General features: G+C 43.8%; 1 protein-coding gene and 1 pseudogene across 2 annotated transcripts in view; one reads left to right on the forward strand and one right to left on the reverse strand.

Moving 5' to 3' along the window:
• On the reverse strand, positions 1 to 17,771 carry LOC124013570 (annotated as a pseudogene).
• The window catches only part of LOC124014571 (sulfotransferase 4A1-like), a 27,739-nt gene continuing 17,822 nt past the window's right edge, over positions 17,462 to 27,378 (forward strand). The window contains exon 1 of one of the 2 annotated variants that reach the window (XR_006835040.1): positions 17,462 to 18,089. Coding sequence is in view for 1 of the 2 variants with exons in the window: in XM_046329729.1 (XP_046185685.1) it covers positions 17,885 to 18,089 (205 nt within the window). In the remaining variant the exon portion in view is untranslated. The remainder of the gene's footprint in view (positions 18,090 to 27,378) is intronic. The other variant, XM_046329729.1, reaches the window with a different exon arrangement.

A 27,378-nucleotide genomic window follows, 5' to 3' on the forward strand; every position in this document is an offset into this window, starting at 1 on the left:
AGAAAAAGGGAACGAACCTAATAAGACCAGCAGGGGGAAACGAACAGAAGGGAAAGCATAATGACAAGACAATCTAAGACAAAACATGACAATAGGACATTTGATTATGCCATTAACATTGTGAATCCTATGCACCTAAAGTTATTGTGCAAAAGCAAATGTCAACATTATGAGAAGTTCTGAAGGGAACTTTCAAGAATATTGTGATTTCAAATGTCTTGACATCACAGCTCATCACAGTAGTTCACTGTTTAGTGCAAGGGTCCTGTCTAATACAAAATAAATAACACAGCACAGCTTCTGTATTAGCGGAGTCTGTGGTGCAGGCAAAAAGTCAACGTCAAGTCATATCAATAATCTGCCTGGAATGAGGAATGCATGCTACATTTGACTGAACACAGGTAGGTAGGTACTGTACTTGGGTAGTGACAACACGTTATCTGGTAAAACTAGACAAAGTGATTTATAAAATGTGTAAATCCAAAAAAAGAATGAACTTTGGTGGTGAGCTGGTAAATTGTTTTCCAATGTGGTACAATAGAATGAAATATGGATGGTGGAGTGATCAAAAGACATGATTGAGTCATTAGTGTGTCTATAGCAACAGTTCTGGATTCCAAAGCTATTCGATCACATGACCATTTTGCCAATCTCAAACCACTTTTCAGTTCCTATACACTAAAGACAGGCCCCTTGGGAGGGAACTTGAGCTGGCACATGTAGTCTCCATATGGTTGATATGTTCCATTAACTCCATTCCAGCCATGACAAAAAGCCCCGTCCTCCTATAGCTCCTCCTCCCGCCACCAGTCTCCTCTGACGCTCAGATAGGCTAATAACCGATTGATAATTCTACCTTGTAGTTTTCTTGCAACCTACAGTATCATACCACTACTTATGACACAACTTTGATTACAATATAGCTACAGTATTTCAAGCTCTCGATTGCAACCATTTAATGGCGTTTTGTAACTCTTTGACTTGGCTGTGCGACTTAAATCTGTAATTGGTGGCGTGCGAGCTGAACATTCATTACATGGTCACCTCACTCAAAACTTTTTAAAACGTCCTATTTTTTGATTGGCTAAAACCATGATTTGGTCAAACAGTAAAGTGCATTATCCTCATGATTCCTGTAATTAAAGTGTCTGCCCAGCCACTTGACCTGTTCTGCTGAAGCCTGCTGCTGTGATGAGCAAGCCACGATGTGCACTCCGGGAGTGTGAAAAAAGCTTATTGATTGTATAACATTCCACTATAACATCTGAAAATCCAATTGCGGGAAATTCATAGATTTAGAAGCAAATGTTGTTCTCAGCTTTCTGTGGGTATACTTTATATTTGTCATCTCTTAATATTGGCTCAATAGCAACTATTATACAATCAAAATATTAGACATGGCTTTCAGAGTCCACGAAATGCGCAATTGCGCATTGAGGCATTGTATGTCTAGGTTAGCAGTGCTACAACTGTAAAAAAAAAACTTTACTTTTAGATTATTACATGACTACTAGCAGTGGGTATTATATTTAGTGTTAGTGATCTAGCTAATGTGTTTGAGTTTTCACTGTATCATGTGGTGTATAAATCCCAAAATAATTTAGCCTATGATATTAGTGCACATAAAGATTTAGGCAAATTCATCCCTATTGAACAAAAAAAAACAGAACATTCTGGAGCCCTATTTTAACAGTAAAATATAACAACAATACCCTATCGTCAACTCACAATTCATGACAATCGCTGGATTCGGTTGCACATCAAAATACTGTATCTGGAATCACGCAGTCCTGCTTGTAGGTGTCGGATTGAACATGTATTTATTGAATAGCCTAAGATCTCAGTAGTTATGGTCCATCTTGGGTTAGTTATAAAAAATCTTTGATATGACTACTCCCATAAAAACTCTGGATGGAAACGTGGTTTGTGGCTAATGAGGCAATACAAATGTGATGTGGACTAAAATATAACTAAAATGAAAGGGCATTTAGTTGACAAAAACGTCTCTCTTTTCGTCATTTTAACAATGACTAAATCATTATTCAAATCACAAAAATGTGACTAAGATTTTATGATATTTTAGTCAAAATGACAGACTAGAATGAATCTAAAAAAAGTGTGCCAAAATGAATACTGAAGCAGATCTGTCGTGGGGAGGGGTTTGGCGTGTGGGGGCTGGTGGAACAGTGGGAAGAGGCGGCTGCGGGGATGTTCCAGTATTGGCTTTGGAAGTTGAGAGCAGAGCGAGCGAACCCGGACAGGTGGCATTCTCTCTCCCTTTGTCCGTCACTTTCCATGGGTGGGGGCAGGCTCATGCAATTCCTCAGGGAACCATCGCTGCAAAAAATAAAAACACACAAGGCCATTAGACTTTATTCATACTTTATGACAGACTTGCAAATCTACAAGTATACTCCATCCATCCATACATCATATAACCCAGTAGTAGTAACTCCATGTCTCTCACCTGGTTATGTCTGCTGGCGCTCCTCTCCAGGCCTGTCTGTACACGCTCCCAGCAACATCCCCAGCCAACCCAGCTAGCCAACGCATGTCTGCAGGCACCTCTGGGATCCACTCCACAATCCTGGAGTACAGGAGAGGGTCAACAGAGAGTCAAAGTACTGTCATGTAGCAGTAGGGGGTGCAGTTCTCAACAATTCCCGTGGTGGATTGACTTGCCTATTTTGTGATAATGTCCACTAGGTGGCGGCCCTGTGCAGTGCGTTCAAATTGATTGTGTTTCGTAAGAAACCTCAACCTATTAAATTGTATTTGTCACATGCTTCCAACAATGCAGAGATAAAAAAAGACAAATAATATAAAAATAACAACAACATTTCACTACAATCGCATTAACATCTGCAAACCATGTGTATGTGACCCCCCTCAGAAAATCGATTTCAAATACACAATGAGTAATGACAACTTGGCTATATACACTATATACACAGGGAACCAGTACCAAGTTGATGTGCAGGGGTATGAGGTAATTGAGGTAGATATGTACATATAGGTAGGGATAAAATTACTAGACAACGGGATAGATAATAAACGGTAACAGCAGCATATGTGATAAATCAAAAGGGATTAGTATGAAAAGGGTCAAGGAAGGTATTCCAGGTAGCTATTGATTAATTATTAAACTAACTATTTAGCAGTCTTATAGCTTAGGGGTGGAAGCTGTCCAGGGTCCTGTTGGTTCCAGACATGGTGCATTGGTAGCACAATTTCTAGGGCCTTCCTCTGACACTGCCTGGTATAGAGGTCCTGGATGGCAGGATGCTTGGCCCCAGTGGTGTACTGAGGCCAAGCATAAGCAGTTGCCACACCAAGCAGTGATGCAACCAGTCAAGATGCTCTCAAAGGTGCAGCTTTATCATTTTTAGAGGATCTGAGTGCCCATGACAAATCTTTTCAGCCTCCTGAGGGGGAAGAGGCATTGTCGTGTCCTCTTCGCGACTCTGTTGGTGTGATGTGGACCATGATAATTCCTTAGTGATGTGGACACTGAGGCACTTGAAGCTCTCGACCTGCTCCACAGTCCTGGAACATATTCCAGTCTGTGCGAAGCGAAACAGTGCTGCAGCGTAGCATCCGCTTCATTGGACCACTTCGTAGCTGATTTGTTTGCATTAGTGTTGTCATCCTTGGTTGCTGTTTGAGCTACTGTGACCGCGTTGAGTTCATTGAGGGCTTGTTAGTTTGTGTTAGGTGGCACTGGTGGTGTTGGATGTCATCCTACCTCTTGCCCACTGAGTAGGCTGATACCACAGGTAGTGTGCAGGGCAGGAGCATGTAGGAGGCCACTCTGACCGGCAGCATCTCAGACACCTGAGCATACAGACCAGGCTTCTGCTGGCACGCCTCACAGAACACTACAGTTATAGAGACACAATATGTCACACTTCGCTGATACGGGCACAGCCTCAGAAGACTTTCAGAGACACACAACAGCCACTAGTCACTGACAACAGAGCAGTGACAACACAATGTTAACTAGATAACAACAGTTTCTAACAGCTTGGAGCAGAAAAGATCCGAGTCTAGGTTAACTTCCTATCTACCTTTTTTGATTTGGGTAGGCAGGTTGTCAACAATCTGCTCGTCCAGCCACCAGTGCCGCTTCCTCAGGAGGCGGAGCCGCCGGAGCATCCAGTCCTTAGTGGTTTCCATGGCGATGGGCTTGCAACAGCAGGTGTGTATGGCTTCTGATGGGTTGGGGCCGGCAGTCGGACACTCCAGCTTCAGCAGATCTGACATCATAAACAATATAATTCATCATCTTTGCGACACAACATAAAAAATATTACCCCATAAATAAGTGCAGGTTTACTCCATACTTCATGTTGAACCCTGTACATCATTGATGCCCACTGCATGTACTGTATATCACAGTAGCTTATGATCTTAGCACAGCCCACTACTACTGTCAAAGGCAACATGGTAATACTCACGGTTCTCCTCAAGAAAGCGAAGGGCGTCCTTGTAGCCACTCTGACATATCTCTGCCATGACCTGTCAAAGAAAACACATAGATCAAACCTATTGAGGTAGGGGATCATATGCAAGAGGTAAATTTAATAAATATACTGCTCATATAAAAGAGACAGAGGATACCCATATTTTGTTAATCATGCCGAGGATGCCGAGATTTTGTTAATCATATAACAACCAATATATAACCACACAAAATACAGGGCAACGGCTCAGACACATTCATCATGTCATGTGTTATAACTATTACAATTTCACTTACTGATTAGCAATCATGTTAATGCTGAAACTTTTTGGAGAAATGTCCTCTGGTCTGATGAAACAAAAATAGAACTGTTTGACCATAATGACCATTGTTATGTTTGGAGGAAAAAGGGGGAGGCTTGCAAGCCGAAGAACACTATCCCAACCGTGAAGCACGAGGGTGGCAGCATCATGTTGTGGGGGTGCTTTGCTGCAGAAGGGACTGGTGTAATTCACAAAATAGATGGCATCATGAGGTAGGAAAATTCTGTGGATATATTGAAGCAACATCTCAAGACATCAATCAGGAAGTTCAAGTTTTGTCGCAAATGGGTCTTCCAAATGGACAATGACCCCAAGCATACTTCCAAAGTTGTGGCAAAATGGCTTAAGGACAACAAAGTCAATGTATTGGAGTGGCCATCACAAAGCCCTGACCTCAATCCTATAGACAATTTGTGGGCAGAACTGAAAAGGCGTGTGTGAGCAAGGAGGCCTACAAACCTTACTCAATTACACCAGCTCTGTCAGGAGGAATGGGCCAAAATTCATGTTAACCCTCGCAAGGCTCCTGGCCAGCACGGCATCCCTAGCCGCTTACTCAGAGCATGCGCAGACCAGCTGGCTGGTGTGTTTACGGACATATTCAATTGCTCCCTATCTCAGTCTGCAGTTCCCACATGCTTCAAGATGACCACGATTGTTCCTGTACCCAAGATATCAAAGATAACTGAACTAAATGACTACCACCCCGTAGCACTCACTTCTGTCATCATGCAGTACTTTGAGAGACTAGTCAAGGATCATATCACCTCCACCTTACCTGCCACCCTAGACCCACTTCAGTTTGCATACCGCCCCAGCAGGTCCACAGACGATGCCAGGTGGTGAAGGTAGGAAACAACATCTCCACTTCACTGACCCTCACACTGGGGCCCCACAAGGGTGCCTGCTCAGCCCCCTCCTGTACTCCCTTTTCACCCATGACTGCATGGCCATTCACACCTCCAACTCAATCATCAAGTTTGCAGATGACACAACAATAGTGGGCTTGATTACCAATAACGACAAGACAGCCTAGAGGGAGGAGGTGAGGGCACTCGGAGTGTGGTGTCAGGAAAACAACCTCTCACTCAACATCAACAACACAAAGGAGATGATCATGGACTTCAGGAAACAGCAGAGGGAGCACCCTCCTATCCACATCAAAGGGACAGTAGTAGAGAAGCTGAAAAGTTTTAAGTTCCTCAGCTTACACCTCACAGACAAACTGAAATGGTCCACCCCTCAGGAGGTTGAAGAAATTTGGCTTGTCACCTAAAACCCGGACAAACTTGTACAGATGCATAATTGAGAACATCCTGTCAGGCTGTATCACTGCCCGGAAAGGCAATTGCACCGCCCTCAACTGCAAGGCTCTCCAGAGGGTGGTGCGGTCTGCACAGCGCATCACCGGGGACAAACCGCCGGCCCTCCAAGACATCTACAGCACCCGATGTCACAGGAAGGCCAAAAAGATCATCAAGGACATCAACCACCCGAGCCACTGCCTGTTCACCCCGCTACAATCCAGAAGGTGAGGTCAGTACATGTGCATCATAACTGGGGCCTGAGAGACTGAAAACCAGCTTCTATCTCAAGGTCATCAGACTGTTAAACAGGAATCACTAACTCAGAGAGGCTGCTGCCTGCATAGAGACTCAAATCATTGACCACTTTAATAAATGGGATCACTAGTCACTTTAAACAATGCCACGTCAGTAATGTTTACATATCTTACATTACTCATCTCATATGTATATAATGTATCTTATACCATCTATTGCATCTTGACTATGACGCTCGGCCATCGCTCATCCATATATTTATATATACATATTCTTATTCCATCCCTTTAGATCCCTGTATATTAGGTAGTTGTTGGGGAATTGTTAGATTACTTGTTCGATGTTACTGCACTGTCGGAACTAGAAGCACAAGCACTTCGCTACACTCGCATTAACATCTACTAACCATGTGTATGTGACAAATTACATTTGATTTTATTAAAGTATGGGCATTCGTACACTGCCTGTGTATGTGTGAAGTTAGTCAGAGTTGGTTAAACACTAGTACATGTGAGGGAAAATGAAGGGTTTAGTTTGTGTGAATGTGTGTACATGTCATGTAAAGGTCATGTCAAATGTAAAGACGCCTGAGTAAAAAAAAAAACACAGACGATGCCAGGTTGTGAAGGTAGGAAATAACATCTCCACTTCACTGACCCTCACACTGGGGCCCCACAAGGGTGCCTGCTCAGCCCCCTCCTGTACTCCCTTTTCACCCATGACTGCATGGCCATTCACACCTCCAACTCAATCATCAAGTTTGCAGACGACACAACAATAGTGGGCTTGATTTACCAATAACGACAAGACAGCCTAGAGGGAGGAGGTGAGGGCACTCGGAGTGTGGTGTCAGGAAAAGAACCTCTCACTCAATGTGCAAAACTGATAGAGACATACCCCAAGCGACTTACAGCTGTAATCACAGCAAAAGGTGGCGCTACAAAGTATTAACTTAAGGGGGCTGAATAATTTTGCACTCCCAATTTTTCAGTTTTTGATTTGTTAAAAAAGTTTGAAATATCCAATAAATGTCGTTCTACTTCATGATTGTGTCGCACTTGTTGTTGATTCTTCACAAAAAAAATACAGTTTTATATCTTTATGTTTGAAGCCTGAAATGTGGCAAAAGGTCGCAAAGTTCAAGGGGGCCGAATACTTTCGCAAGGCACTGTAGTTCTCAAATAAAGAGCTCCCATCACATCCAGGCCCACGGGCTGAGGCTGATGGTTCAGCATGTTCCCATGCAAAACAATCAACTTCTTGAGGGTGTCATTGTCCGGCCATCAGGCCTGGCAGGGCCCCTGTCTCTTCCACAAGACAGGTTGCCCACATGTGGAGTTGCCCCAAGTGGGGTGACTGCCACAGGGCTCCTCATCCCCACCAAGGGACAGGCGGTTCCTTTACATCTTACAGAGAGCAGTGGGGCACGAGTGCAGTCTACCCTTGGGTCCCATGCACTGTAGACCAGGGGTACAGACTACAATTCGCAGGGGCCCCCCCCGCTTTTCATGGGAATAGTACAGCGGCCCGAATCCTTAGAGATGAGAAACAGTCTCTGTTGGCCAAGGGAGCCACATGCGTGGTGCTGAGGGAGGAAGTTCACCAGGGCTTATTCAGACATTATTTATTGACCCCCCCCCCCCCCCAAAAAAAGGGGATCCTGGATTTGCAGCACCTCAACAAGTATCTGAAAGTCTACAGACTGGTTGATCTGACGTGTTGATCTGCGTGGACTCGGGTGCAGGCAACGGAGCACATAGTCCAGCTGTTGTCACACCTGCTCGCTCTAGGCTTCAGGATAAATCGTGCCAAAAGCTTACGCCTTATCGACCCAGCAGAAAATATTTTTGGGATTGTCTCTGGACTCTGTAGCCTGTTGAGCAGCCCTCACCGTGGAGACAGCGACGGCTTTTCGCCACTGTGTTTTGCCCAGCAACATCAGTCACGTAATGGATGTGTCTGAAGCTACTTGGGCTCATGGCCTCCATGATTGTGGCAGTTCCGCTTGGTCTCCTCCTCATGAGACTTCAAGCAATGGGTGACCTCACTCCACTTGGACCCGTCTCTCCACCAGCACAGGTGCGTGCTTCCCTCTGCAAAGTGTATATCGGCACTTCAATACTGGAAAGATCCATCACTCTTGACGCGGGTTTGCCCTACCTGGCATGTGACGCGGGGCTGCAACACATGCCAGGTAGACTAAACTGAAGTGCAGACTTACTGTCGTGGGGGAACCCCCTACCAGGGGAGTGGTGACATCATCCTGAAGTCATCAAGGAGGTGTCGGGGCGTTAAGGCAGGGTTGCCATCGATGTGTTCACATTGGACAATGTGCCCTGTCGCATGTTCTTCGTGATGAGAGATCACACAATGCTCTTCTAGGCGTGAACGCGCTGGCCCACAAGTGGCCAGACGTGCTTCTGTACGCCTTCCCTCCAGTGGGCCTGACCCCCCCCTACTCTGAACAGAGTGAGAGCAAACAGTCTATCCCTCATCCTGATAGCTCCGCATTGCCCGGAAGCCATGGCTGACGGAGATTGTACCTCTCCTGTACGCGCAACCATGGCGCCTCCCACAGCTCAGGGATCTGCTATCCAAAGAGCAAGGCGAAATATTCCACCCTCATCCCGAGCTGATGGATCTCTGAACCTGACTTGTGAGAGGTCCAACTTAGACTCGGCGGGCTTGCCTCTGTCCCCTCCACCCTCCGCTGTTCTCTTTTCCAGAGCAGCAGTGCCTTAATAAGTTGAGTCCGGTGCGCACACTGCACATCTACATAGACAATACTAGGCCATTCCTGAGTTGTGACTAACTGTTTGTTTGCTTCAGCAACCCTGCTCTGGGAAGGGCTTTGCCCAAACAACGCCTCTCCCAGTGGGTAGTGGAGGCTATCACCAAGGCATACAGTTGTCAGGGATTGCAGTCTCCCCCTGGGTGTTCGGGCACATTCCACTATAGGAATTGCCACTGTTCAGAGGCATCTCCGTCTTGGTGATTTGTGTGGCGGATAGTTGAGCTTCCCCCTGAAACGGTTCTCTTGTGGTGAAGGAGAGTCGGACCAAAATGCAGCGTGTAGATTGCGATCCATAATTTAATAAACAAGCGTAACACGAATCTAAATACAAACACTACAAAAAACAATAAACGTAACGAAAACCGAAACAGCCTATACTTGTGTACACTAACACATAGACAGGAACAAGGACACTAAGGACAATCACCCACGACAAACTCAAAGAATATGGCTGCCTAAATATGGTTCCCAATCAGAGACAACGATAAACACCTGCCTCTGATTGAGAACCACTTCAGACAGCCATAGACTTTGCTAGATCACCCCACTAGCTACAATCCCAATATATACACACCACATACAAAAACCCATGCCACACCCTGGCCTGACCCAATACATGGAGATAAACACAAAATACTTCGACCAGGGCGTGACATCCCCTCACAACTTGGTGAGGTTCTATCACCTGGACATTACTGCACCTTCCCTGGTGCACACAATCCTTGGTGCTGGAGCTCAGTAGGATATATCAGGTATTACCATGTACCAAAATGGGCTTCTCAGGATACTGACTATTGGCAATCAGTGCGTTTTGCAAGTATCCCATAGTGAGATGTCGAACGTGGTCAAGTGAAAGAAAATGTTGGATTACAGTATGTAACCCCAGTTCAGTGTAGGAGATGAGGGAGACATCTCACCAGATTGCACTTGTCTAAGAGGTAGTTCTGAGAATGAGGAAACCAGAGCAGTGCAGGGTGTTATATAGACATGCAATGCATACACCCACAAAGCTCTGATTGGCCTGTTAGGCGTGATTGAATAAGACTTCAACCAATGACCCACAGAAGAGGGCGTGTCCCATAGTGAGATGCCTCCCTCGACTCCTTCAGTTACACACCGTAACCCAAACATTTCATAACACATTCATAACCCATACATAAGGCATTTACAAGCAGTCATAAACAACCCATCTAATGAATGGGACTAAGGAGCATCCTGATCCTCCATCCTACCTTTGGCAACAGGGCCTACATAAGGACTTCATAACACATTCATAACACATAAATAACACATTGGTAAGCAGTCATAGCGGGGGTCCTACACTCTTAGAAAAATGGGTTGCAAAAGAGTTTTTCGGCTGTCCTCATAGGAGAACCCTTTTTGGTTCCAGGTCGAACCCTCTGTGGAAAGGGTTCTACATGGAACTAAAAAGGTTTCTTCAAAGAGTCCTATATGGATAGCCGAAGAACACGTTTAGGTTCTAGATAAAAGAAAAGGTGCTAAGTGTGTACCTTGGGTTCTGGGGGGGAACAGGGCTTTGCTGAGGCGGTACATGTTGCTCAGGTTCAACCGGATGGAGGTGTTGGTGAAACGAAGCTCGTGGAAGTTGAAGGAGGTTTCCCGGGGACAGATGTCGCTTTCGCCTGAGAACGGAGAGATGGTGATGGTGTTCTTCAGCTCCGACTGGGGAAGGTTGTCACTGATCCCCCCCCTATCCACATAACGCTGGAGAGAGAAGAGGGGGGAGAGAGGGAGGAGCGAGCGCGAAAGTGAGAATACTTGGGTGTTTTTGGAACCATGCACAACTTACCTCAGGACCACAGCACACAGCACTCTCCACAGAACAAGACCCCGGGCATACTGTGGTCAAGATGTCTCAGGGCTGACAGAGATGATTGTTCTACATCTCTTGTACAGTATAAAGGCTACCAACTTAGAATGAATGTCAGATAAATCTTCTCTAAGAGGCAAGACACATCAATATAGCTGTTAAAGAATCCCCCTACCAAGGGCGCTATATCACTGTTTTGTGTAAGCATTTGTTTATTTGCTTTCTGGAGCCGCGCTGTCTGAATTTCACCCATCCTCACCCTTCGTCCACCTCACCTGAGATATCAATATCTCCTCCAGTTCATGGCTTCTGCCAATCAGACAATAGCCATGTGTCTGAAATCTTTGCACGCTCTAGCCCTGCAGTCTCTCCAGGCCCTGATTGGCTAGCCAGCCTTACGCACGCTCTCCAAGGGAGTAAATATCGCCCGTACCTAAACTGTGTTATTCCAGTCTGTGAGTGTGGGTGAACATATGTGCATACGATTTGTGACTACAAAGTAAGTTGATGTCGCTGTTATCATTGTAGTGTGTGCTAGAGTAGCAGTATTCCATGTAGTTCTCATTCCTGTTATTATGTTACTACTGATATTGTATGCAATGATGAGTCCTTGCTCTTGTGTGTTGCTGTGCATTACAAAGTATTTGTATAATATACAGTCCTTGTCATTAGTTTTACTGTGCTATTGCCACGCTAGTGATTCATCTGGTGTTACTATGTAATACATGGTTATTAGGTCATTGTTAGGTACAGTCCTTGTTGTTTAATCCCATACCCCATTATATCGTACTCTGAAAATATATATTCAGGACAGTATATTTCTCCTGTATAGCATATTTACTACCCCTCGATTTCTGGCCATTACAGAACCATATACATGTACATCTTCCCCTGTGTATGATTAAAGTTCCTGTGTGTGTTAACTCTGGGCTGTTTTATTCCCTCTAACCGGGGGCGGTGTGTTAGTAAGTCACAAACCAGTAAAATACGTAGAGCCGGGTCACTCTCTTTCAATTGCCCTGTGCTCGATACAGAAATGGATCACGCTCATAGGCCATTAAAGCACTGACAGATACCCCTAGGTATTTTGAGGAGAGAGGAAGTAAATAATAGTATTTGGAAAATATATAATAAATATTGGTTGACTGCCTCCGCCTATCTCCCGCTAAAAAAACATGTCACTTAACCCAACTCGGTTGTCACTGAAATCGAATGTATACGATACGACATATTCAAGGAAACATTTTCCTTGAGGGCATTTTAGGTGTGGCGTGTCACCAGAAGATTTCCCCTAAACCAGCTTCTCCACACTGCCAAATCAGGACCAAACAGACCGACAGTACTATTTGGAGAATGAATCCATTTTGCCAGTCTTATGTAATTGCACGATGCAGCTCCATTTCAAGTACAAGATTTGTGAGTTAATTGACCCTTTTCTAGTGTAAAACGCTTAGGACATCTGAGGGGAAAAAGGATATGAGTGCCAGTTCCAAAGCCAGAGTAAGACTCAATTTGGCAGTGAGGTTGGCAAAAACTTTGCGTTGTTAGTTTACCTGAAATGCACCTAGATCTATTTTTCTGGATCATTGTAGAATTTGGACCCATTTTGAGTCCCACATAATCGTGTGTTCTCTACTCCCACCATTAATCCACAGATAAAAGGGAAGGCCTAGTTAGTTTCTAGTAATCTCTCCTCCTTCAGTCTTCTTCTGTGGGCTTTACATGGCGGTTGGTAACCAACCTGGCTACGCAGACGCTCATTGTGCGAGCAGTTTAGATGAAATGATTGAATAACATGCATGTGTACATTTATTTTGCAGCCCATGTAACGCGGGCAGTGTGGTCAGCATATGAGACAGGTTTGTGTGTTAATGTGTTCAGTCACAGTGTAGACTTGGCCCTGAGCCAGAATGGTACGAGAGAGAGAATACCTAAATAGGTCAGTGCTATATGGTAGTTGATGTTTTGGAGGACTGCGCTCCTATGTCCTAGTGACTCAGTTTAGAATGGAACCACCCTGAACTTCCTGGTCCCAATCTACTGAAGCTAGAAGCCAGTCTGGAAGTACACTATATATACAAAAGTATGTGGACACCCATTAGAATTTGTGGATTTGGCTATTTTGGCTATTTGGATTTGGTGACAAGTGTATAAAATCGAGCACACCGCCATGTAATCTCCATAGACAAACATTGGAATTAGAATGGCCTTACTGAAGAGCTCAGTGACTTTCAATATGGCCCCGTCATAGGACGCCACCTTTCCAACAAGAGAGTTCATCAAATATCTGCCCTGCTAGATCTGACCGGTCAACTGTATGAATGAATTACTGAAATTGTATTTTTGTGTCAAATGGCTAATTGGCAACCCATCCCTTATGGGATTAATTGACACATAAACAAACATTACAAAAATTCACTATGGTAATTAAATGATAACTCTTCTTCCTGTGTTCTCTGCATTGGGTATCGCATAAAGAGTGAAAAAGAAAAGTACGGTAAAATCAAAACATAATAGTAAATATGGTTATCCAAGCAATAATTACATCCCTAGAGCAGTAAAATAACATACATACATACATACATACATACATACATACATACATACATACATACATACATACATACACACATACACACACACACACACACACACACACACACACACACACACACACACACACACACACACACACACACACACACACACACACACACACACACACACACACACACACACACACACACATACATACATACATACATACATACATACATACATACATACATACATACATACATACATACATACATACATACATACATACATACATACATACATACATACATACATACATACATATACAGATAAATAAATACAGAAAAAAAAGGAAAAAATAAACAGAATTAATTTCAACCCAGTCTGGCACAAAGAGAATATTCATATGGGAGACAAGCCTATACACAATGCATGGCCAAGCATCCGCACACAAGCCTAAATTCACCATGCGCAACGCCAAGCGTTGGCTGGAGTGTTGTAAAGCTCACCGCCATTGGATTCTGGAGCAGTGGAAACACTTTCTATGGAGTGATTAATCACGCTTCACCATTTGGCAGTCCGAAGGACGAATCTGTCTTTGGCAGATGCCAGGAGAACACTACCTGCCTCAATGTATAGTGCCAACTGTAAAGTTTGGTGGAGGATGAATAATGGTCTGAGGCTGTTTTTATGGGCTGGGCTAGGCACCTTAGTTCCAGTGAAGGGAAATCTTAATTCCTGTTTCAGCATGACAATGCCCCCATTTACAAAGTGAGGTCCATAGGGAAATGGTTTGTCGAGATCGGTGTGGAAGAACTTGACTTGCCTGCACAGATCCCTGACCTCAACTCTATCAAACACCTTTGGGATGAATTGGAACGCCGACTGCAAGCCAGGCCGCCCAACATCAGCGGAAGCAAGTCCCCTCTGCAATGTTCCAACATCGGTTGAAAGCCTTCCAGAAAAGTGTAGGCTGTTATAGCAGCAGGGGGGGGGGGGCAACTCCAAATTAAAGCCCATGACGAGCAGGTGTCCACGTACTTTTGGTACGGTATATATACACACTACAGTACGTGGACACCTGCTCGTCATGGGCTTTAATTTGGAGTTGCCTCCCCTGCTGCTATAACAGCCTCCACTTTTCTGTGAAGAGTTATATAGTTATATATAATATATAATAATATATATATATATATATATATATATATATATATATATATATATATATATATATATATATATATATATATATATATATATATATATATATATATATATAAAACACACCACTGACCTGCCAAGGAAAATGGTCCATGGGCTGATTAGCTACTAGGTTAAGGTATTTTAACAAATGGACAAGTACCAGAGTGTATACACAGACCGACAGACAGACAGAAATACACACGAACAGAAACATTGTGCAACACTTGAACCTATAGCCTCCTTATGACTATGACCTGAGCAATAAAGGCATCTTAAAGACGGGACCATAATAAACTCAGTCCAACATTTGCTGATTTTTCTTCGAAAATAAGGAAACCGTGTTCAAGGAAACATAAGAAAGCAGTTGAGGCATTAGGGCCTTGGGCACTTACCACTCCTTGGAAGGATGGGGGGGATCAGGCCACAGTATATGGGAATGAAACAGCTACACAGCAGCGCCTGTAGACACACCAGAGAGAGATGTTACACAGTCCAACCCATACAACACATGTAAACAGTCAATGGCAAAGCCAGTAGCTGAAAGGACAAATATTTCTGGGATATGTATGGGATATGGAAAAACTCTCAAATGCTCAGGGGTGTTCAGGGCCCATATTCACAACATTTCATAGTAGGAGTGCTGATCTACGATCAGGTCCCAACTCCAATCCATTATGATTTAAGTGGCAAAACCGATCCTAGATCAGTACTCCTACTCGGATATGTTTTGTGAATAGCAGCCCAGGTGGGTTGAGTGAGGACACTGACCTGGATGAGCTCCTCCTTGGACTTGAACTCGGACACGATGACGTTTTGTCCATCAGACACGCGAGTGAGTGACACACAAAGCCTCCCGGAGGCAAGTGTGTGAGCGTTGGCGGGCAGGTCGCGCTCCAGGCCCGACCTGATGATCTTGAGCGGGTTGAATGAGTTCAAATAGGTGCAGTTAATACAGGTAATGAGTGGAGAACAGGAGGGCTTCTTAAAGAAAAACTAACAGGTCTGTGAGAGCCAGAATTCTTACTGGTTGGTAGGTGATCAAATACTTATATCATGCATTAAAATGCAAATGAATTACTTAAAAATCATACAATGTGCATTTGCATTTTTTTTTTAGATTCCGTCTCTCACAGTTGAAGTGTACCTATGATAGAAAATTACAGACCTCTACATGCTTGGTAAGTAGGGAAAACCTGCAAAATCGGCAGTGTATCAAATACTTGTTCTCCCCACTGTATCTGTATGTGGACACACTTTCAAATGTGTGGTTTTGGCTATTTCAGCCACACCTGTGGCTGACAGGTGTATAAAATTGAGCACACATCCATGCAATAGACAGACATTGGAAGTAGATTGGCCTTACTGAAGAGCTCAGTGACTTTCACGCTTCACAAAACACCTACAGCGTCCTTGTGCAAAATACGAAATGGTACACAGCATCATATGGATATCTAGATATGTGTGCATATCGTTGCAGAGGCAGTTGCAGTGCGTTTGGTGTGTATGCGTAGACGGTTTGACAGAAAAGGTAGCAGAAGGAGAATGTTGAACTTTTGTTGCACACATATCCAGATGATGTTGCGTACAATCTTGCGCAAAAACTCTGTCGGTTTGTTCGAAGCGTATGAAAGCCTCTGTTTTCCATCACTACAAATAAGCCTCACATAGAAAATGATCTGTAATTTTTGGTTGTTGACCAAATGTAACGCTCTCATTGACCTAGTTATCAAATCAAATGTTATTTGTCACACATACTGAACACAACGTGTAGAAAGACTTTGCCATGAAATGCTAATTCACGAGCCCTTTCCCAGCAAGAGTTCAAAAGTAAGACAAATTTCCTAAATAAAAAAAAGGGAAATAGTGTACACAATAAAATAACAATAATGAGGCAATATACAAGGAGTACCAACTGTTAGCGAGCCAATGTGCAGGGTTACGAGGTAGTTGAGGTAGTTTAGGTAAGAGGTAATGTGTACATGTAAGCAATTTGTAAGTCGCTCTGGATAAGAGCGTCTGCTAAATGACTTAAATGTAATGTAAATGTAAATGTAAGCAGGGGTAAAAGTGACCAGGCAGTCGGGATAGATAATAAACAGAGTAGCAGCAGCGAGTGTGCAAAGCTGTCATCAAGGCAAAGGGTGGCTACTTTGAAGAATCTCAAATATAAAATATATTTTGATTTGTTAAACACTTTTTTGGTTACTACATGATTCCATATGTGTAATTTAATAGTTTTGATATCTTCACTATTATTCTACAATGTAGAAAATAGTACAAATAAATAAAAACCCTTGCATGAGTAGGTGTGTCCAAACTTTTGACTGGTACTGTATATAATAAGTATAATGTTTAGAAAATTAATATTTTACTGTCCCCACTCAACAACAAATTACTTAAATACATGCAATGTCGTCCTTGAAACATTTCATTGAAATAACTGTAGAATTCCATTAATTCCTACGAGGACTGCTCCTTTTGAGGAGTTCCAATATGGCCGAACGTTGACTTTAAAGCCATCTTGCTTTCACAATTTACCATTTGGTAAACAGCATCCCCGGTAGGCTACTGCAGCCTCAATCTACTCGTGATATCATGTCATGTTTGAATAAGTGTGCTTCAAACTGTTTGCTTGGTATGATTTGTAGCTATTGTCTCTATCTGTGCATCCCACTCAGCTTTTCTACCCGAAAACTCGCGATACCGTAAAGTGTTATGTATTCACGCAGAAAAATTCAGGAGACTGATGCGCGGATTGCTTGGCAGCGTTTTGCGGGCGTCGGCTCACTTGACAGCAGTCTACTCGGATTAAACATGGACCATTCCATAGGCGAATAAAGAATGCAATTCACCTATAATTGGAAAACCTAATCTGTTGATTTTTAATTCCAAGAACAACAGCAGGCCTATTGGCATCATCTTCAATGCTTCATGTAGCCTATGCTTGAAAGCATTCCTCTTCCGGCTACAGAGACTAGTGAGCACGCGCGTGCTCCGCAAGAGTGAACTGGTGCTGATGCTGAAGAGGAGGCGCGCGCCTCACATGAGCGCATCGCATTACATCACTTTGCTACGACGTGATTGGCTGAAGGTCAATGCGTACTTCGCTCGCGGACTACCACAACCATATATCTCGACTCGCACTCGAGATATTATAGCTCTCAAAATTGAATGCAAATATATTTTCGTTTAGTGCCCGTTTTGAGGATGGCCGAGAGCGAGGCAGACACGCCAAGCACCCCGATTGAGTTTGAGAGCAAATACTTCGAGTTTGATGGAGTGCGACTTCCACCCTTCTGCAGAGGAAAGATGGAGGAGATCGCCAACTTCTCCCTCAGAAGTAGCGACATATGGATTGTCACGTATCCCAAGTCAGGTAAACAATATTGGCATGTGTTGATGCTATGCAATACGTTAGTGCAGTACCCTCACCGGATGCAGCATGCTGTAGGCTTGAAAATGCAGGGTCTTAGGTGTAGGTCTATAGCTGCTTAACATTTCTTTCGTCTTATTGTGTCGTGTGTAATAAACGCAAATGTCTCCAGTTGAGTCCTTGTGAGTTTATTATTGCATTGTGTGCTGAGTTTCACTGGCCTATTAGGGAAGGTCGTAAATGTTTACCTCTCTCCAAACATAGCCTGCAGCAGGCTAAATAACTTATCATGGGTACCTTCGAGTTACGTTTAACGCCTGCGCACTTCGCATCAATTCGCTGTTGTCTGTTATCCGAGGATACACAGACAATGTATTGAATTTTTAGGCCTCGGGTTACTGTTTACATCGGTCTCTTCCTGTCTCAACCAGCTTGCTTTGCGCATTGCTGTGTTGGTGCGGACCGGGCTACGCGGTGCTTGAGTGTGACGCACTTGTGTGTTGACAACCTGTGCTGGAGCAGAACTCGCGGTGCGGGTGGGTACTCCAGGTCACGTGACTAGGTGGACGTAAATATCCGTATTCCCTCGAGTTCATTGTGGGAGTAAAATATTTCAGAGACTTATAGAGCAATTGTTCCTTTAATATCTCTAATCTGTCCACACAGGATTCCAGCAGTGCCTATATCTGCATCCTCAGGAGTAAATTATAATTGCAGGAGAGAGAAGGAGAGAAGAAGAGAGGTGGGAGCAGTCTGGGTTGCTATGCTCCCTAGGCCTAGAAACAGATGCAGGCTGTCAGTCAGTGATCAGTGATGTTGTTCACTACAATAGTAGCACTGTAAGGCAGTGAATGTTATTTATAATAAGGGTTACATGGATATAATCAATCCTCTGAAACGCAAATGTCTGGCCCTCCCTCCAGCTAAATATATGACCTAAACCCTCCCTGAATACTTGGGGGAAAAATGTACCCTCCACTGTACCCAAAATAAGAATCAAAACCAAGTGGATAGCAGAGAACATGTCTACCGTTTACCCTCACTTCTTGGACAGACCAGGGTCTTAGATATGCAGTTTTAGAAATTGTCCTTCGTCTTGTAAGCATAACATGGCAACACAGGAATTTTGATAGCGCACAGGGCTGCAGGCCAGAAGGTTTTGGGTTCGCAGACCACCGCGGACAAGAGTAGGGACGGAAAGATCTCCTTCCTAGTAAAAGCATTGCATGAATCTTTCATCGCATAAAAATAACCTTTTATAAACATTTAATGCAATTCTACGCCCTTGTACATATACTGCAGGCCCGAAAGTATGTGAACACCTGCTTATCGACCATCTCATTCCAAAATCACGGGCATTAATATGGAGTTGGTCCCCCCTTTGCTGCTACAACAGTCTCCATTCTTCTGGGAAGGAGGCGGTTTGGAACTCGATAGTGAGTGTAGCAACCGAGGACAGACAAGTTTTACACGCTTCAGCACTCAGCGGTCCTGTTCTGTGAACTTGTGTGGCCTACCACTTCACGGCTGAGCCGTTGTTGTCCCTTTCTACTTTTCTACTTCACAATAGCAGCACTCACAGTTGACCAGGGCAGGTCTGGCAGGGCAGAAATTTGATGAACTGACTTGTTGGAAAGGTGGCATCCTATGGTGCCACTTTGAAAGTCCCTGAGCTCTTCAGTAAGGCCATTCTACTGCCAATGTTTGTCTATGGAGATTGCATGGCTGTTTGCTCAGTTTTATACACCTGTCATCAACGCTTGTGGCTGAAATAGCCGAATCCACTCATTTGAAGGGGTGTCCACATACTTTTGAATATATAGTGTATCTTAGGAATATAACTATGCTCTGTGCTTCTCAGAGCATGCACTTTATAGGCTATGGATCATTTTATTGAGACCACACTAAATAGCCTATGATGTTGCCTGCCCAGTGGAGAATCAGAGATGAAGGGAAGCATTGGGCACACATCGATACATAGCCCAACATGCAACTCATTCTAAAACACAGAAATATTGAAATTTCATCAGTTACAAATTACATGACCAACCCCTGGACTAGATTTAAAAAAAATACTAAACCCTCCCTTTGACTGAAATTTAAAAAACATGACCCTACCCCATTTTCCTCCAGGTAACCATTCTGTAAATTTTGATCTCGAGTGACGCATTAGTCTAAGGCACTGCATCTCAGTGCAAGAGGCGTCACTACAGTCCCTGGTTCAATTCCAGGCTGTATCATTTCCGTCCATGATTGGGAGTCCCATAGGGCGGCGCACAACTGGCCCAGAGTTGTCCTGGTTTGTCCTGGGTAGGCCATCATTGTAAATAGGAATTTGTTCTTATCTGACTTTCCTAGTTAAATAAAGGTTCAATAAAAATATATATAAATAAAAAACATGCCATTTATAGGGTTTGGAGAGTGGAACGTGAACTATCGGAACGTTAAGACTAGATAGAGGCAGCAGACAGGAGCTATTGAGGGAGAGCACAGTCCTTCCACGTGCAAGCGCACCTAGCCACGAATCTTCCTCAATCATGTCCATGTTGCAATAGGCTCAGGCCCATCAAAGAGAAGGGCGGGAGATGCACAATTCCCCAATGTCCACAATGCTTTTGGTGAAAATAAATGATCATTTTTCAAGTCCTGGTAAAATATGTAGTTGGTAAAGACATTGTACACAGGTGGACAGTAGGCTTGAGGCAGTATACCGTATATACTGTATAACGGGGTATTTGGAAATAGAAACTGGTTTGCTTTTCAATATAGTCAATACCATTTGTCGCAACTTTTTAAGTAAATACCTGCTACCTAACTTCTTCAATGCATTAGGAGATAAAGCAGATCACGTTCTTCATTTCATCTGTCACATTATTTTACATTATGAAGCTTCTCATAGTTCCCCAAAATGGTTGAGCCAGTCACGTGTGTGTTTGTAAATAGCACAATGGGAGAAAGCAGGAGCAGGTGAGTCCAGCTGTGAATTGACAGGGGTCGCGTTTTATATTCAAAGTCAACAGTGTTTTTTTTGCTTCAACAGAGTGATCAGGGACCAGGGACGTGCAACTATAGTTTTCCTTCACAGAAAATACATTAGCGCAGTACATTCAACAGAAAATACATTTACATTTAAGTCATTTAGCAGACGCTCTTATCCAGAGCGACTTACAAAATAGCTTAATATTCATCGGATGACTGCAGAAGTGCACCACTATTTGGCTGGCAGCCACACAAGTAAATTAGTTTACAATGAAAAAGCAAGATATTGTTTGCAAAAACGATGCATGGCCAGCATTTCTAATGTTTATCATAGATATAATGTAGCCATCTACACTTCCTAATGTTTTGATTAAAGTTCATCTTGAGTTTTACCTGAGAAAGGTGCAGAGAAAAGCACCTGAGAAAAAAAGCTACATTTCAGTCAGAGCGCTGTCAAGTGATAGAATGCCCATTTATGAATTCTCATCCTCGCGGAGAAGTGTAACTGAAGCACAACATTTGTCTGACTCCGAGCAGAAATTACAAAGAGAAGCATTTTAGATTTGTGAATATATAAAACACAGCAGGAGATATCTTACGTGTTTTATCTTTTCTTCCTGCTGTGAAAAATTAAGAATTCTGTGTTATAGCGACCTCTTAAGTTTACCTGGCTAGTTATCTAATTAAGTTAATGAATTAATAAGGTGATGGGGCATCATACTGTGTAAGCCTTCTGCCATATTTGAGAAGTTAAAGCCCTTTGGGTGAGTTATCTGGACAGCTGCCACTGCTGACTTTTGCTGTCTGCTCCCCCCCCCCTTCTTCTCTGAGTAGTGCAGGCAACCCCAGACAGACACATTTACATTTACATTTAAGTCATTTAGCAGACGCTCTTATCCAGAGCGACTGTATACATGCTTCTTCAGATCAGACAAACATGCATCAAAACTTTGTTCATTTGTACAATGTCTCTCGTTCACATTCGCTTGTAAATGTTCAAACGCACCAAAAATAACATTGAGTATACCGATACAGTTGAAGTTGGAAGTTTACATACACCTTAGCCAAATACATTTAAACTCAGTTTTTCACAATTCCTGACTTATAATCCTAGTAAAAATCCCTGTTGTAGGTCATTTAGGATCACCACTTTATTTTAAGAATGTGAAATGTCAGAATAATAGTAGAGAGAATTATTTATTTCAGCTTTCATTTCTTTCATCACATTATCAGTGGGTCAGAAGTTTACATACATTCAATTAGTATTTGGTAGCATTGCCTTTAAATTGTTTAACTTGGGTCTAACAAACATTTATTGTGGAACTGGGATTCCTGGGAGTGCATTCTGATGAAGATCATCAAAGGTAAGTGAATATTTATAATGCTATTTCTGACTTCTGTTGACTACACAACATGGCGGACATTGTTTGGGTTGTTTTGGTCTCTGAGCGTCGTACTCAGATTATAGTATGGTGTGATTTTTCCGTAAAGTTTTTTTGAAATCTGACACAGTGGTTGCATTAAGTAGAAGTGTATCTGTAATTCCGTGCATAACAATTGTATCTTTTATCAATGTTTATTATAGTATTTCTGTAAATTGACATGGCTCTTTTTTATGGCGGTTTTGGAGCAGTGGCTTCTTCCTTGCTGAGTGGCCTTTCAGAATATGTCAGTATAGGACTCGTTTTACTGTGGATATAGATACTTTTGTACCTGTTTCCTCCAGCATCTTCACAAGGTCCTTTGCTTTTGTTCTGGGATTGATTTGTACTTTTCGCACCAAAGTACATTCATCTCTAGGAGACAGAACACGTCTCCTTCCTGAGCAGTATGACGGCTACGTGGTCCTATGGTGTTTATACTTGCGTACTATTGTTTTTACAGATGAACATGATACCTTCAAGCGTTTGGAAATTGCTCCCAAGAATGAACCAGACTTGTGGAGGTCTACAATGTTTTTCTGAAGTCTTGACTGATTTCTTTTGATTTTCCCATGATGTCAAGCAAAGAGGCACCGAGTTTGAAGGTAGGCCTAGAAATACATCTACAGGAACACCTCCAATTGACTCAAATGATGTCAATTAGCCTATCAGAATCTTCTAAAGCCATGACATCATTTTCTGGAATTTTCCAAGCTGTTAAAAGGCACAGTCAACCTAGTGTATGTAAACTTCTGACCCACTGGAATTGCTATACAGTGAATTATAAGTGAAATCATCTGTCTGTAAGCAATTGTTGGAAAAATGACTTGTGTCATGCACAAAGTAGATGTCCTAACCGACTTCCTAAAACGAGAGTTTGTTAACAAGAAATTTGTGGAGTGGTTGAAAAACTATTTTTAATGACTCCAACCTAAGTGTATGTACACTTCCGACTTCAACTGTATAACTTTATGAGCTGGATTGCCTGACATTGCCTGACATGGAAATTCGCAAATTCTTAGAATTCTGGTAGCAGATGCCCAATGGTATGTTTTTACGTTTTTGCCGCCCCCCTTGTGTACTAACCGGTTATACCGTAAATCATGAAATGAGAGAAGGACGGTTTGAAGATATGAAAAATCTGGGAACCGCACTTTGTTTATTTATTTATTTATTTAACCTTTTTTTAACCAGGTAGGATAGTTGAGAACAAGTTCTCATTTACAACTGCGACCTGGCCAAGAATAAAGCAAAGCAGTTCGACACATACAACAACACAGAGTTACACATGGAATAAACAAACATAAAGTCAATACAGTAGAAAAAAGTCTATATACCATGTATGCAAATAAGGTAAGATAAGGCAGGTATAGGCCATAGTGGCGAAGTAATTACAATATACCAAATAAACATTGGAGTGAATGATGTGCAGAAGATGAATGCGCAAGTCAAGATACTGGGGTGCAAAGGAGAAAGATAAATAAATAAATACAGTATGTGGATGAGGTAGTTGGATGGGCTATTTACAGGTGGGCTATGTACAGGTGCAGTGATCTGTGAGCTGCTCTGACAGCTGGTGCTTAAAGCTAGTGAGGGAGATATGAGTATCCAGCTTCAGTGATTTTTGCAGTTCGTTCCAGTCATTGGCAGCAGAGAACTGGAAGGAAAGGCAACCAAAGGAGGAATTGGCTTTGGGGGTGACCAGTGAAATATACCTGCTGGGTATACGGGTGGGTGCTGCTATGGTGACCAGTGCGAGGGCCAAGCGAGGGCCAGCCAACGAGAGCGTACAGGTCGCAATGGTGGGTAGTATATGAGGCTTTGGTGACAAAACGGATGGCACTGTGATAGACTGCATCCATTTGTTGAGTAGTGTTGGAGGCTATTTTGTAAATGACATTGCCGAAGTCGAGGATCAGTAGGATAGTCAGTTTTACGAGGGTATGTTTGGCAGCATGAGTGAAGGAGGCTTTGTGCAAAATAGGAAGCAGATTCTAGATTTAATTTTGATTGGAGATGCTTAATGTGAGTCTGAAAGGAGAGTTTACAGTCTAACCAGACACCTAGGTATTTGTAGTTGTCCAAATATTGTAAGTCAGAACTGTCCAGAGTAGTGATGCTGGACGGGCAGGCAGGTGCGGGCAGCGATCGATTGAAGAGCATGTATTTAGTTTTGCTTGAATTTAATAGCAGTTGGAGGCAACGGAAGGAGAGTTGTAATGGCATTGAAGCTCGTCTGGAGGTTAGTTAACACAGTGTCCAAAGAAGGGCCAAAAGTATACAGAATGGTGTCGTCTGCGTAGAGGTGGATCAGAGAATCACCAGCATCAAGAGCAACATCATTGATGTATACAGAGAAGAGAGTCGGCCCAAGAATTGAACCCTGTGGCATCCCCAATAGAGAATGCCAGGGGTCCAGACAACAGGCCCTCCGATTTGACACACTGAACTCTATCAGATAAGTAGTAAGTCGATGAATACGGCTGCACAGTAATGTCTCTTATCGATGGCAGTTATGATATTGTTTAGGACCTTGAGTGTGGCTGAGGTGCTCCCATGACCAGCTCTGAAACCAGATTGCTTAGCGGAGAAGGTGCAGTGGGATTCGAAATGGTCAGTAATCTGTTTGTTAACTTGGCTTTCGAAGACCTTAGAAAGGCAGGGTAGGATAGATATAGGTCTGTAGCAGTTTGAGTCTAGACTGTCTCCCCCTTTGAAGAGGGGGATGATCGTGACAGCTTTCCAATCTTTGGGAATCTCAGACGATACGAAAGAGAGGTTGAACAGGATAGTAATAGGTGTTGCAACGATTTCGGCAGATATCTTTGGAAAGAAAAAACCTACACTCGATCCCTCCGATGTCAACAATTACAGACCAGTATCCCTTCTTTCTTTTCTCTCCAAAACTCTTGAACGTGCCGTCCTTGGCCAGCTCTCCCGCTATCTCTCTCTGAATGACTTTCTTGATCCAAATCAGTCAGGTTTCAAGACTAGTCATTCAACTGAGACTGCTCTCCTCTGTATCACGGAGGCGCTCCGCACTGCTAAAGCTAACTCTCTCTCCTCTGCTCTCATCCTTCTAGATCTATCGGCTGCCTTCGATACTGTGAACCATCAGATCCTCCTCTCCACCCTCTCCGAGTTGGGCATCTCCGGCGCGGCCCACGCTTGGATTGCGTCCTACCTGACAGGTCGCTCCTACCAGGTGGCGTGGCGAGAATCTGTCTCCTCACCACGCGCTCTCACCACTGGTGTCCCCCAGGGCTCTGTTCTAGGCCCTCTCCTATTCTCGCTATACACCAAGTCACTTGGCTCTGTCATAACCTCACATGGTCTCTCCTATCATTGCTATGCAGACGACACACAATTAGCCTTCTCCTTTCCCCCTTCTGATGACCAGGTGGCGAATCGCATCTCTGCATGTCTGGCAGACATATCAGTGTGGATGACGGATCACCACCTCAAGCTGAACCTCGGCAAGACGGAGCTGCTCTTCCTCCCGGGGAAGGACTGCCCGTTCCATGATCTCGCCATCACGGTTGACAACTCCATTGTGTCCTCCTCCCAAAGCGCTAAGAACCTTGGCGTGATCCTGGACAACACCCTGTCGTTCTCAACCAACATCAAGGCGGTGGCCCATTCCTGTAGGTTCATGCTCTACAACATCCGCAGAGTACGACCCTGCCTCACACAGGAAGCGGCGCAGGTCCTAATCCAGGCACTTGTCATCTCCCGTCTGGATTACTGCAACTCGCTGTTGGCTGGGCTCCCTGCCTGTGCCATTAAACCCCTTCAACTCATCCAGAACGCCGCAGCCCGTCTGGTGTTCAACCTTCCCAAGTTCTCTCACGTCACCCCGCTCCTCCGTTCTCTCCACTGGCTTCCAGTTGAAGCTCGCATCCGCTACAAGACCATGGTGCTTGCCTACGGAGCTGTGAGGGGAACGGCACCTCAGTACCTCCAGGCTCTGATCAGGCCCTACACCCAAACAAGGGCACTGCGTTCATCCACCTCTGGCCTGCTCGCCTCCCTACCACTGAGGAAGTACAGCTCCCGCTCAGCCCAGTCAAAACTGTTCGCTGCTCTGGCCCCCCAATGGTGGAACAAACTCCCTCACGACGCCAGGACAGCGGAGTCAATCACCACCTTCCGGAGACACCTGAAACCCCACCTCTTTAAGGAATACCTAGGATAGGATAAGTATTCCCTCTCACCCCCCCTTTAAGATTTAGATGCACTATTGTAAAGTGACTGTTCCACTGGATGTCATAAGGTGAATGCACCAAATTGTAAGTCGCTCTGGATAAGAGCGTCTGCTAAATGACTTAAATGTTTAAAAAAAATGATTGTCTAGCCCGGCTGATTTGTATAGGTCCAGATTTTGCAGCTCTTTCAGAACATCAGTTATCTGAATTTGGGTGAAGGAGAAATGGGGGATGCTTGGGCGAGTTGCTATGGGGGGTGCCGGGCAGTTGACCGGGGTAGGGGTAGCCAGGTGGAAAGCATGGCCAGCCGTAGAAAAATGCTTATTGCACTACCCAAGTGGACAGTCAATACTCACTGTTCGCCTGTCCAACAGCCAAGGGCTTAACTTTGTGTTGTTGGGGGGAAGGGGAGAGATCAGATGATTTTGGCTATTCAAATGATGTAATTTCTCATTAAGTTAAGAATATCCTTCTGTATCTTAGGGCTAGTGTAATCATGGTTGTGCCTCTAACCACCTCTGAAGGACTTTGTCGTCTTCTGCCTTTTAAAAGTTCCTAAAGATTTTCATGTTCTTCCTCATGTCCTCTTAAGGCCTCACCCTGTCTTGCGAAGAATGTCACTGAACCTACAATTTTCAGTAGCTTCCTCTTCTTGTCTGGCTAAAGCAGTAGATAACTGTGAGTCCA

The sequence above is a fragment of the Oncorhynchus gorbuscha genome, linkage group LG25 (assembly GCF_021184085.1).
Source record: "Oncorhynchus gorbuscha isolate QuinsamMale2020 ecotype Even-year linkage group LG25, OgorEven_v1.0, whole genome shotgun sequence".
NCBI lineage: Eukaryota > Metazoa > Chordata > Actinopteri > Salmoniformes > Salmonidae > Oncorhynchus > Oncorhynchus gorbuscha.